At 63.0% G+C, this 13,640-nt stretch overlaps 1 protein-coding gene across 1 annotated transcript; it reads right to left on the bottom strand.

The window, feature by feature from the left end:
* Positions 1–3,742: 3,742 nt before the first annotated feature.
* On the bottom strand, positions 3,743–13,544 carry LOC135893075 (beta-2-glycoprotein 1-like). The gene is given in 8 exon segments (XM_065420860.1): positions 3,743–3,807; positions 4,804–5,013; positions 5,958–6,167; positions 6,909–6,985; positions 7,293–7,404; positions 10,735–10,920; positions 11,128–11,283; positions 13,403–13,544. Coding segments are annotated over 8 exon segments (1,158 nt in total).
* Positions 13,545–13,640: the final 96 nt, after the last annotated feature.

Raw genomic sequence — 13,640 nt, forward strand, 5'->3', positions numbered from 1 at the left:
CTCCCCGCCCCCCCCCCCCCCCCACACACACACACGCTCTCTCTCTCTGAGGACCGGGTTAATCAGCACTCCCAAGCTGACCCTGGACTCAGCAGACTGGGTCGAGCAGCACTTCCAAGCTGCCACCCCCAGATGTCCCAGGTTCAGCACGTCCCTGTCCCCACTTTCCCGTCACAGTTGTTCTGGCAGGAACCCAAGTGATGAGCAAACCCCACAGGAGTTTTGGGCGCTGCCGGGATACTTAGCTTAGGTACGAGGAGCGTCGCTGCAGGGCGAGTGGGGAAGCCAAACAACACCCACGGGGCGGGGAGGGGGAGCAGAGCGAGAAGCAACCAGCTTAACCATGAAAGTTATTTATTGCCAGGTAATAACCATAGGGGAGCCAAACAAACGAAACAGTTATAATATTAAATCAAACTTAAATTTGATTATAAAAGGTTTAAAAAATTATAACTGATCACACAAGTCAGGGTCAGAAGGCTACACCTAGAGAGAGAGAGAGAGCTGGGTTCTCACCACTCCGTGAAGCTTGAATCGATCGGGGGGCCCAGGTGGTGGTGGTAGCTGAGGGTCTGGAGTGCTGGAGACAGGCAGAGCCCCCAGCACGATCAGTCAGGAGAAGATGACGTCCCAGTGGAACTGATGCAGATTTTGGATCCAGGCATCAGAGCACTGACTTGAGCGGGGGAAGGGGTTTTTGTAGGGCAAGAACAATGGTTCAAGGGAGAACACTAGGTGTGTTTGTGGGTAAATTGATGGCTCAAGGGAGAAGACCAAAGTTGTTTTGTTCAGGCTAGACAACAGGAGCTGATCATTCCTGGCCATGGACGGTGTTCCTTGGAGGGAGCTCACAATGCAATTAGGGAGCTTCACTATTTCGGATACCAATGGAGGATTCGTTACTAGAATTGGTCTGATAACTGCTGAGCTGGGGGTGGGCAGGCGTGGGCTCATTAACAGCTGGAGCAGAGATCCCCCATCATGCCATGCTTCCCTGCTTCCCTGGTCCCAGAGTTCCCTGCGGTTCTTGCCTTGGAATCTCTGGTCTCCAGTCTGTAGCTGATGGAGATGCCTCCTTGTCCCATCTCCCATGCAAATGAGGCCAGGGGAGTTTCCTTATCCTGTCACCCTTGTCCCAGGAGTTTCGGTGGGTCTCCCACGGCCTTTCCATTGGTTTTTGTAAGTCTGTCTTCTGATCGGCTTTGGTGCAAGCAGAGGCTGGGGGTGGGGGTGGGGAGGTCGAGGTCTTTCGTGAGTCAGACAGGCTGGATACTGCGCCCTGGTTCACCAAGAACACAGAGCTGACAGGTATCCTGCCCCCTCCCTGCCCCCCGGATCAGAGCCATGGGCCCATCTACCCCAGTATCCTGCCCCCTCCATGGCCCCTGGACCAGAGCCACGGGCCCATCTACCCTGGTATCCCACCCGCTCCCTGCCCCCCGGACCAGAGGCATGGGCCCATCTACCTCGGTCTCAGATAGTGGTCAGCTGTAGCTGTATCAAAGTGAAAGGAGGAAGATACCAAATGCCCCACATGGGCAATGGAGGAATAACTCCCCATAAGGAAAGGCTGCTCCAGGCCCCTACTCGCCCGCACTTAATGCATCTGGGGGAAGAGGGAACCCCCACACCCCTTCCTGACCTCACGCTGGGCCCAGGAGGTTCCGCTGCCCCTGATCCCATGCTGCTCATGTGTCGGTCAGTTCCGCAGGCTAAAGGCGACATGTCCCGGGTTTAACAGCAGGGGTCGCCGCTCCTGGGGTTGGGGGAGGCAAGCGGCTGTGGTCTGGGGTGGGACAGGGATGGACACACTGATCCCCTCCATCCTTGTCCCCCCCCTCCCAGAGTCCTTCACCTCCGTGCCCCTGCTCTGTTTGTGCGTGAATAGTATCAGGTCTTTGGCCTTTTGTTCCCTGGCTGCCTGCATTGGACGCTGCCCAGGCCCTATTCCAGGAAGCCGCCTGCCTGGGAGAAGGGGACGTGTGAGCCCCCCCAATGCCACCACCCAGCCCTGGGGAATTTGACCCCCCCCCATGTGGGATTCCTGGGAGAGGGATTTTGGGGTGTGGTGGCAGAAGCACTGGGGAGGAGGGAAAAGGGGGACCCCTTGGAGCAGGGAGGTTCCCAGCTGAATCCTGAAATTATCTGTCAAGGGAACGTTCCCCTGGCTGAACCCCAAAATGAGCTTACAAGGGGTAATTCCCTGCGTTCAACCTGGATATTTTCCCATAGCAGGGAGATTTCGCCTGGTGAACCCTGGTATGAGCCCAGAGGGGTCCCCCTGAGTGAACCCCAATATTATCCCACAGGGCAGGGGTCCCCTGGTGAACCCCCCAATATTATCCCATAGCAGGGAGATCCTGGGTGAACCAATATTATCCTGGGGGGACCCTGAGAATGAAAACTATTACCCTTGGGGGGGATTCCCTGGGTGAACCCTGATATCAGAGGGGTACCCCCAGGTACCCCAATATATCCCATAGTGGAGAGTTCCCAAGGTGACTTGTGCTATTATCCTGTAGCAGGGAGTTCCCCAGGTGACCCCTCATATTATCCTATATGGGGAATTCCCCCAGGGTGAACCCTGGTATGCTGTAGCAGGGAGTTCCCTGGGTGACTCTGATATTATCCCATAGCAGGGAGTTCTTCTGGTGAACCCCAAGATCATCCCTTAGTGGGGCATTTCCCTCCCCACCCCATTCCAGGCCCCGGAGGATTCTGGGAGAGATTTCAGTGTCTTGCTTTGTTTTATTTCTCTACTAAAAATGGCAACCTCACAGCCAATAAATACAAGTGAACATACAGCCCCCGGCCCGGCCCGCCCCCTTCCCCCTCCAGAGAACAGAGACCTCCCTGGCGCGGCCCCCCACCTCCTGCCACAGAGATGGGCTCGGAGTTCACTCCAGGTGTGAAAATCCAGGCTGGGATTTCACTGAGGCCACATGGAGGAGAAAACCCGGCACTGGATTATCCTGGCTGCTGAATGGACACGACTAGATTCCCCAGCCCCCCCTCCCCGCGCGTGGACTGGTCCTCTGGGACATGCGGGGGAGGGGAGGGAAAACCCGGCACTGGATCCCACTGCCAGCTGGAATGGAGTTGCCTGGATTTTCTATCCTCCCCCCAGGAATGGCATGCCAGCCCCCCCTCCCCCCCAGTTCTCTATTGGGGGCGGAGATGGGCTCTAAAGCCAGGACTGGATCCCCCTGCCAGCTGGAATGCACTGAATGGGGACAGGGAAGCCCCCTACCACTGCCCCTCCCCCCCACAGCTCTTTCACGCCCAGCATAATGGGGCCCTGGTACCAACGGGACCTTTGCACGACGGGCCCTCTCATGACGGAACCTCGCATGATGGGACCGTCTCACGCTGGGTCCTTGGCACTGCAGCCTGTGCATGATGGGGCTCTCGCACGATGGGTCCTTTGCACAACGGGGCCTTTGCACGCTGAGACCTCACACGCTGGGGCCCTGGCATTGCAGTCTGTGCACGATGGGGCCTTTGCACGATGGGAGCTTCTTTGCACAATGGGGTCTTCGCCCGACGGGCTCCTCACACAACTGCACCTTTGCACAAGCAGCCTTTGCACTCTGGGGCCCTCGCATGAGGAGCTTTCACACGATTGGTCCTCCCACGAAGGGACCATTGTCAACGGGTCCCCTGCTGGCCGCTGGCTCCTCCCCGCCACGTGGGCGGTCCATCCGGTCAGGCTGTGTGTGGGTGTCGGGGGGCCGCGGGGGGCTCAGCAGGGGCGGATCTCGGACACCACCCGCTTGGGGAAGAACTGGTACTGCAGCCACGTGGGCTCTGAAACGAGACGGGGCGGGTGAGGAGGGGAGTGCGGTAAAAATACCCCCAGAACCCCTGCGGTTCCCCTCTGAATCCCCCCGCAGGGCTCCCACCCCTCCTCATCTCCCCCCGCCCAGGACTCCCCTCTTCCCCCCCAGGATCCACCTCCCCCACCCCCTGCCCTGTGGACATATCCCTCCCCCCACAGCTCTCCACCCCACCCCTCTCCTGCTGCCTTCCTACAGCTCCCTGTCCCAACACAGCCCCCACAGTAAATCTCTCACTCCCACGGCTCCCTCCCTGCCCCCACTTCCCCATAGCTCCCCCCACGGCTCCCTCCCTGCCCCCACTTCCCCATAGCCCCCCCCACAGCTCTCTCCCTGCCCCCCACTGCCCCATAGCTCCCCCCACGGCTCCCTCCCTGCCCCCCCACTGCCCCATAACTCCCCCCACGGCTCCCTCCCTGCCCCCACTGCCCCATAGCTCTCCCCATGGCTCCCTCCCTGCCCCGACTGCCCCATAGCTCCCCCCATGGCTCTCTCCCTGCCCCCCACTTCCCCATAGCTCCCCCCACGGCTCCCTACCTGCCCCCACTGCCCCATAGCTCTCCCCACGGCTCCCTCCCTGCCCCCACTGCCCCATAGCTCCCCCCATGGCTCTCTCCCTGCCCCCCACTTCCCCATAGCTCCCCCCATGGCTCCCTCCCTGCCCCCACTGCCCCATAGCTCTCCCCACGGCTCCCTCCCTGCCCCGACTGCCCCATAGCTCCCCCCATGGCTCTCTCCCTGCCCCCCACTTCCCCATAGCTCCCCCCACGGCTCCCTCCCTGCCCCCACTGCCCCATAGCTCTCCCCACGGCTCCCTCCCTGCCCCCACTGCCCCATAGCTCCCCCCATGGCTCTCTCCCTGCCCCCCACTTCCCCATAGCTCCCCCCATGGCTCCCTCCCTGCCCCCACTGCCCCATAGCTCTCCCCACGGCTCCCTCCCTGCCCCCCCAGCCCCCTGCCCCTCACCGTCGTAGCAGGCCGGCAGGGGCAGCAGGCCATCGAAGCAGCGCGCAGGGGCCTGGTAGCTGCAGCTCTGGGTCTGCGTCTGGTTCTGGCTCCGGCAGTAGAAGGTGACGATCTCCCCGTGCTGGACCTGCCCTTGTGGGATCTCCTGGATCCAGAGCTTGCGGCCCTGGTAGAGCACACGGCTCCGCTGGGCCGGCACCAGGCAGCGCGCTGGGGGGAGACGGGAGACCGGGTTAGATGGGCCCATGGGGCTGATCCGGGGGACAGGGAGGAGACGGGATACCGGGGTAGATGGCTAGTGGGGCTGATCGCAGGGGGTGGCAGGATACTGGGGTAGATGGGCCCATGGCTCTGGTCCAGGGGACAGGGAGGGGGCGGGATACCAGGGTAGATGGACTCAGGGACTGATTCAGGGGGGATGGGAGGAGGCGGGATACCGGGGTAGATGGGCCCGGGGGCTGATCCAGGGGGGATGGGAGGAGGCAGGATACCGGGGTCGATGGGCCCGGGGGCTGATCCAGGGGGGATGGGAGGAGGTGGGATACCGGGGTCGATGGGCCTGGGGGCTGATCCAGGGGGGATGGGAGGAGGTGGGATACCGGGGTCGATGGGCCTGGGGGCTGATCCAGGGGGGATGGGAGGAGGTGGGATACCGAGTTAGATGGACTCAGGGGCTGATCCAGGGGGGATGGGAGGAGATGGGATACCGGGTTAGATGGGCCCGGGGGCTGATCATGGTGGGGATGGGAGGAGGTGGGATACCGGGGTAGATGGGCCCGGGGGCTGATCCAGGGAGGATGGGAGGAGGCGGGATACCGAGTTAGATGGACTCAAGGGCTGATCCAGGGGGGATGGGAGGAGGCGGGATACTGGGATAGATGGGCCCGGAGGCTGATCCAGGGGGGATGGGAGGAGGCGGGATACCGGGGTAGATGGGCCCGGAGGCTGATCCAGGGGGGATGGGAGGAGGCGGGATACCGGGGTAGATGGGCCCGGGGGCTGATTCAGGGGGGATGGGAGGAGGCGGGATACTGGGATAGATGGGCCTGGGGGCTGATCCAGGGGGGATGGGAGGAGACGGGATACTGGGGTAGATGGGCCCGTGGCTCTGGCTGGGGGTTCTGGGGAGGAGGGGAGCGGGGGAGGGGTGGTACCTCTGCAGAAGGGCCGGGGCGACCAGGTGCCGTTGCCCCGGCAGGTGACCCGGTTGGTGCCGTCCAGCAGGTAGCTACGCTTGCAGAGGTAATAGACCAGCTCCCCGGCCCGGTACTGAGGCTTCTCCACCGCCACCAGGTAGCCCTCAGCGATGTCCCCGGGGGGCGGGCAGAACACGGCTGGGGGAGAGAGGAGGTCACGGACAGGCCCTGGGCATGGACACAGTGGGGCGGGGAGTGGAGGGAGGGAAGGACAAAGGGCTGGGTGGAGAGATGCAGGTTGCATGGGGCGTACATGGATGCAGGAGTATGGGGGTGGGGTGGGGTTGTGGGGGGTGGGTGGCTGGAAGCGATGTGGAGGGTACCGGGATGGAGGGTATATGGGGCGGGTGGGGGTGGATGGTTGGAGGGATGTGGGGGTGGATGGCTGGAGGGGTGTGTGGGGTATGGGGATGCAGGGTATAGGAGGTGGATGGCTGGAGGGGTGTGTGGGGCGAATGGGGGTGTGGGGCTGGTTGGCTGGAAGCGATGTGGGGGGTATGGGGATGCAGGGTATATGGGAGTGTGGGGGTGGATGGCTGGAGGGGTGTGGGGGTGGATGGGGGTGTGGGGGTGGATGGCTGGAGGTGTCTGGGGGCAGATGGGGGTGTGGGGGTGGATGGCTGGAGGGGTGTGTGGGGCAGATGGGGGTGTGGGGGCTGGTTGGCTGGAAGCGATGTGGGGGGTACGGGGATGCAGGGTATATGGGGGGATCTCTCTCTCTAGGGCATCCCCCAAGCTCCCTCGCACCCCCTTCCAAGAGCACCCTCCCAGCCCCCCACGTTCCCTCCCAGCTGGGAGAGGGCCCGGCCTGGCGCTGGAGCCTGGGAGGATGGGCCAGCCCCGGCATGGGGGCAGACGGGGACAGAGAGAAACCGGGACCCCCCTCCTGCCCCCCTTTCCGCTACTCACGGTGGCAGGTCGGGGCAGGCCCAGACCACTCCTGGTTCTCCTGGCATCGGATGGTCTCTGGGCCCTCCAGCCGGTACCTGGACGGGAGGGAGAGGTGAGGATGGAGATGGGGCTGGGCTCTCTGGGGGCCTGCGGGTCGGGAGTGAGGGGCACCGGCAGAGCTGGGGGGAGCCCAGGGTTGGGCTGGCAGGTGCTGCGGGTCGGGATTGAGGGGCACCGGCGGGGATGGGGGCGGGAGCCCTGGGCTGGGGGTGGGCTGTGGGTCGGGAGTGAGGGGCACCGGCAGAGCTGGGGGCGGGCGAAGCCCTGGGCTGGGCTGGCAGGGGGCTGCGGGTCAGGAGTGAGGGGCACCGGCAGAGCTGTGGGGGGGGGGGGGAAACTCACCCGCGCTTGCATTTGTACCGCACCTCCCCGCCTGCCCTGTAGGAGGCGCCGCTGTAAAAGCCATTGTCGGTCTCTGGCGGGGGGCTGCAGAAGGACGCCGGGGTCAGATCCCCTGGAACAGAGGACGGAAGGGGGAGGGGAGTCAACTGGGTGGGGGGTCACCCCTGTCTCGCAGCCAAGTTCCTCCCCCCTTAACCCTTGGCATCCTCCAGACACAAAGAGCCATTAAAGGCCTCAGCAAGGGGGAGATTTTTTTAGGTTCCTTCCCCTTTAACACCGTCAGGGGGTGGGACAGTCTCCCTTTAAGAGACAGGCCCTTGCCCCGCCCTCTTCCAATAGGCCCCTCCCCTTTCCCATTTGCCCCTCCCTCTTAGTAGACTCCATCCCTATTGGGCCCTTCAGTGTCCCATTAAGCCCTGCACTTCCCTTATTTGCCTCCTCCCTTTTCATTGTAAGACATTGGGCCCCTCCTTCTCAGTGTAAATGCCTCCCGTTCTGCCCCATTTGCCTCCTCCCCCTCCCAGCAGGCCCCATCCCATTCCACATTTGGCTCCTCCCCTTATTTAGCCCCGCCTCTCCTTCTCCAAAGCCTTCCCCCCCCCCCCCCCACCCCCGAGGCTGTAATTCCCAGACAAGCGGGGGAACCCCATGGGTTTCGCTGGGAGTAGGTCCCTCCCCGCGTGCTGCTTCTCCCGGACTCCTGGGTTCTCCTCCCCCCAACAGGCTCCCTCTCTCTCCTGGGTGGCAGGGGGGTGGGGATAAAGAAGACTTCGGAGCCCAAGGGTCAGAGATCACCTCGGAGTGGAGGGGTCACCCAATTTGGGGGTTCAGCGTTTAGATTGAGGATCTGGCTCTAATTTTTTTTGGGGGGGGGCAGCATCTGGGGCTCGGAGGGGAAAGTTTCTCTTATTTCACTGGCATTTTAGGGGAGGAGGCAGAGTCCTGGCTCTGAGGGGAAAATTCAGGGGAGTCAATTGGTTTTGGAGGTGAAGGTTCTGTCTCCCAGCCCCCCCCCCCGCCCCGCATTGTCCTTCCAGAGCTGGGATAGACCCCAGGAGTCCTGCCTCCCAGCCCCCCGTGCTCTGATCACTAGACCCCACTCCCCTCCTGGAGCCGGGGAGAGAACCCAGGAGTCCTGGCTCCCAGCCCCTCCCCCAAGTGTACTGTCGTGGGGGGCGGTGGGACAGTTTCCATCTGGCCCAGAGCTCGATCCCTCCGGGGAGGCGGCCCCTTAACCCTATTTAGCGCCGGCCCCCTTGCTCCAGATGCTGGGTCCCCTGGCTCCCCCTGGGGGCGGGCTGGGGGAGGACGCAGGACCAGGATAGCTGCTTTGGCTCCGTATCTAGGTCTCCGCTTGCCAGGGGATCCGTTACCCTTGAATCGGCCCCGGGACTCATCCTGATCAGCTCACTGCATAGAGAGCAGCCTGCCCTTGGCAATTGCCAGCGTGAGTGGCTGGGAGCCAGGATGCCTGGGTTCTTTCCCCAGCTCTGGGAGGGGAGTGGGGTCTAGTGGTTAGAGCAGGGGGGCTGGGAGTCAGGACTCCTGGGTTCTATCCCCAGTTTTGGGACATCTGTAAAGAGACCAGGAAACAAGAAAAAACAATCCAGGACCTTGTGTGTTGGTTTTTCTGTTACAGTGTTGGCAGCTGATGTTGCAGGGTGGAAGGTGGAGAAGGCTGGCGGTGTGAAGTGATGTTGTGGGGTGTTGGTGACTGGTATGCGGTGATGGTGTTGGTGTTGGCGGCAGGTGTTGGGTGTGGGTGACACTATTGTGTTTTGGTAGTTTGTGTTGGGTGACAGTGTTGGTGGTGGGTTCTGGGAGCGGGTGATGGTGTTGGGTTTTGGGGGCAGGGTGACAGTGTTGTTGGCAGGTGTTGGGGTGACAGTGTTGGGGACAGGTGTTGGGGCGTGGCGACCGTGTTGGGGTCAGGTGATGGTGTTGGGGTGGGGTGATCATGATGGGGCAGGTGCTGGGTGACACTGTTTGGGATGGGGTGATGGTGTTGAGGGTGGGTGTTGGGTGATGGTGTTGGGGGAAGGTGACAGTGTTGGGGGCTGGTATTGGGTGACAGTGTTGGGGTGGAGTGATGGTGTTGGGAGTGACTGTTGGGAGACAATGTTAAGGGTGGGGTGAGTGTGTTGAGGGCAGGTGTTGTATGATGGTATTGGGGCAGGGTCACAGAGCTGGGGTGGGTGTTGGGTGATAGTGTTGGAGGTGGGGTGACAGTCTTCGGGGTGGGGTGACAGTGTTGGGGGCGGGTGTTGGGTGATGGTGTTGGGGGAAGGTGACAGTGTTGGGGTGAGGTGACGGTTGGGGGCGGATGTTGGGTGATGGTGTTGGGGCGGGATGATGGTGTTGGAGGCGGGTGTTGGGTGACGGTGCTGGGGGAAGGTGATGGGGTTGGGGGTAGGGTGACAGGGTTGGGGGTGGATGTTGGGTGATGGTGTTGGGGGCAGGGTGATGGCATTGAGGGTGGCTGTTGGGTGACGGGGTTGGGGGCGGGGTGACGGGGTGACGGGGTTGAGGGCGGGTGTTGGGTGACGGTGCTGGGGGAAGGTGACAGTGTTGGGGGTGGGGTGACAGGGTTGGGGCAGATGTTGGGTGATGGTGTTGGGGCGGGGTGATGGTATTGGGGGCGGGTGTTGGGTGATGGTGCTGGGGGAAGGTGCTGAGGTTGGGGGCAGGGTGACGGGGTTGGGGGCGGGTGTTGGGTGATGGTGTTGGGGGAAGGTGACAGTGTTGGGGTGAGGTGACGGTTGGGGGCGGATGTTGGGTGATGGTGTTGGGGCGGGATGATGGTGTTGGAGGCGGGTGTTGGGTGACGGTGCTGGGGGAAGGTGATGGGGTTGGGGGTAGGGTGACAGGGTTGGGGGTGGATGTTGGGTGATGGTGTTGGGGGCAGGGTGATGGCATTGAGGGTGGCTGTTGGGTGACGGGGTTGGGGGCGGGGTGACGGGGTGACGGGGTTGAGGGCGGGTGTTGGGTGACGGTGCTGGGGGAAGGTGACAGTGTTGGGGGTGGGGTGACAGGGTTGGGGCAGATGTTGGGTGATGGTGTTGGGGCGGGGTGATGGTATTGGGGGCGGGTGTTGGGTGATGGTGCTGGGGGAAGGTGCTGAGGTTGGGGGCAGGGTGACGGGGTTGGGGGCGGGTGTTGGGTGATGGTGCTGGGGGAAGGTGACAGTGTTGGGGGTGGGGTGACAGGGTTGGGGGCAGATGTTGGGTGATGGTGTTGGGAGCAGGGTGATGGTGTTGAGGGTGGCTGTTGGGTGACGGGGTTGGGGGTGGGGTGACGGGGTTGGGGGCGGATGTTGGGTGACGGGGTTGGGGGCGGATGTTGGGTGACGGTGCTGGAGGTAGGGTCACGGTGCTTGGCACTTCAGGGTGGATGATGGTGAAGGTCCTGGCTGGTGACTGGCGGTGGCGTTCCCGTCCCTTACGTTCGCAGGGTGCCGTCAGACTCCACTTCCTGTCCCCTTGGCATCGGCTCAGCGCCACTCCCTCCCCTTTGGACAGCCTGAAGCCCGGCTGGCAGGTCACCTCCATGAGGGCCCCGAAGCCACGGGAAGCCTGGGCCAAACGCGTCTCGGCGTTATCAATCTGCACGGGCCATGGGCAGGTCCGGCCTGGGAAGGACAAAAACAGTTGGGAGGGAGGGAGCCAGGACTCCTGGGTTCTGTCCCGGCTCTGGGCAGGGAGTGGGGTCTAGTGGTTAGAGCTGGGGGGCTGGGAGCCAGGACTCCTGGGTTCTGTCCCGGCTCTGGGAGGGGAGTGGGGTCTCAAGGTTAGAGCTGGGAGGGGGAATGGGAGTCAGCAGCAGTCCTGGCCCCTACCGGGTATCACACAGCTCAGCCCGCAGGCCCCATCGCACAGGCACTGCCTGCGGCCTGAGCAGTCGCGGTCCTGGGTGCAGGTCCTCTGGCAGGTCTGGCCTGTTCCCTCCGCTGGCTCCTCCCTCCGGGTTGGGCAGAGACTGGGCCCATCTGTGCCTGGCAGGACACGAAGGAGAGCTGTTAGAGTGGTTTGTATGGGTGGGGAAACTGAGGCGCAAAAGGAGGGGAAGGACGTCACAGCAAATAGAACCCAGGAGTCCTGGCTCCCAGCCCCGCTCCAACTCTAACCCACTAGACCCCACTCCCCTCCCAGAGCTGGGGAGAGAACCCAGGTGCCCTGGCTCCCAGCCAGCTGTTACCACAGGGATCCCCACCCCGTACTGTTAGAAATGGGGAAGTTTGAAGTGGGGGGTGGGCCGCATACAAACATTTCCCTCCGAAGCCCCCCTGACTTTATCGGGAAGGGCCCCTGCAATCCCCACCATAGCCACCCGCTGGCGGCGCAGGTCTGCACGTGCCTCCGGGCCCTGCTGGGTGGGGGGCGGGAGGGGTGCAGAATTCTCCCCTCCGTACTGGCTGGGGAGCCTGGCGGGGTGTCCATCCCCCAAATACCTGTCTGTCCACCTGGCCCCCTACACCGTCCAGCCTCATAACCGCCCCCCTCTATCCCCATCCACCCATCTATCTATCCATCCCCCTTCATCCCCTATCTATCTATCTCCCTTCACCCCCTCTATCTAATTTATCTATCTATCCCCATCCACCCCCTCTATTAATCTATTTATCCCCATCCACCCCCTCTATCTATTTATCCCCATCCACCCCCTCTATCTAATCTATCTATCCCCATCCACCCCCTCTAGCTATCTATCTATCCCCAGCCACCCCCTCTATCTATCTATCTATCTAATCCCATCCACCCATCTATCCATCCCCCTTCACCCCCTATCTATCTATCTATCCCCATCCACCCCCTCTATCTATCTATCTATCTACCCTGCCCAGACCGTGGTGGGGGCCCCGGGGTCGGTTCTCTAGAGTTGAGAACTGGGGCCCTCCCTGGTTTCTAGCAAAGGGCTGTTTAAAGACCCGGCCGGGACAATTACCTGGGAACAAAATCACATGGGACAAGGGCAGGCGGCTGAGCCTCGGGGGGGCAGGGTCAACCCCTTCAGTCTGTACCCCCTTCCCGGGGGGGGGGGTGCGGGATCCCCCCTCCAGTCTACAGCCCCCCTTCCTGGGGGGTGCGGGATCCCCCCTCCAGTCTATAGCCCCCTCCCTGGGGGGTAGGAAAGGGGGTGGAAGGACCCCTTGGGGGAGGGGAGGGGGAAGAGGCAGGGAGCCTGCGGGGGGTGGTTCCCTAGTGGGGGAGGGGGACAGGCCTGAGGACGGGGGAAGGGGGACGCGAGGGCAGCGGGGGCGGGGGTAGGAGTTGGGCTGGTGGGGGGGGGAGTGAGCTGGGGGGTTACCCTGACGAGGGAGGGGAGCAGGGGGAGGGGCGTCGGGGGGAACCCTCAGAGAGGGGAGGGGGAAGCATGTGAGCCCAGCGGGTGGGGGGAAGGGATGGGGAGCCCTGGGGGGGGTCCCCTGCCCCTCACCTGTGGTGCAGTGACTGCCCCAGGGCAGCAGAAGCAGCAGGAGGAGGGGGGCACCGTGAGGCATGGCGGGCGGGGTCCTGCGACGTCCCTGTGAAGCCAGTGCCCCCGAGGCCTGGGTATATATCGCCCCCTCCCCCTGGTTATCGATTAACCATCCCCCGCCCGGGGACTCTGACCTCCCGGCCAGGCACCCAGCAACAAAACAGCCCCACGTCACTGCGGAGAACCCAGGAGTCCTGGCTCCCAGCCCCCCGTTCTAACTACTAGTTCCCGCTCCCTGCCCAGAGCCCCGGAGAGAACCCAGGAGTCCTGGCTCCCAGCCCCCCCCCCCCCTTCTAACCACTAGTCCCCGCTCCCTGCCCAGAGTCCAGGAGAGAACCCAGGAGTCCTGGCTCCCAGCCCCCTCACTCCTCTTTCCTCCCCGTAGCCTCCCAGAGCTGGGATCTGGGGGGATCTGAGGGGATCCGGGATCGGGGGGGGGATTCGGGTGTCAGGACGGTGGGGATCTACATTTGGGGGTGTCCTCAGGCCCCCCTCAGGGAACGCCCCTTTCTCCTTTAAGACCGACTCCTCCCCCCGGAGCCGTCAGAGACCCGCCTCCCCCCGCCCTTCTCCCCCCACAGCCGACACACGGCCCGACCGGCCGGCAGCTCCCCTACCGGCGCGCCTGTCCCCACCTCGGCCTCCTGCGGCGCCTGCTGGAAACCTCCGCTCCGCCGTCGCCTTCAGCCCTCCGGTCCCTGCCTCCTCTTCTATCCCCCCTTTCTCTCATCCCTTCTTCTTTCATCCCTCCCTTCCTTCCTTCTCTCTACCCCCCATCCCTCGGTCCCCTGCCTCCTCTTCCACCTCCCCTGTTCTCATCCCTCCTTCTCTCTACCCCTTTCTCTCATCCCTTCCTTCCTTCTCTCTACCCCT

Source organism: Emys orbicularis, chromosome 21 (assembly GCF_028017835.1).
Source record: "Emys orbicularis isolate rEmyOrb1 chromosome 21, rEmyOrb1.hap1, whole genome shotgun sequence".
Lineage (NCBI taxonomy): Eukaryota > Metazoa > Chordata > Testudines > Emydidae > Emys > Emys orbicularis.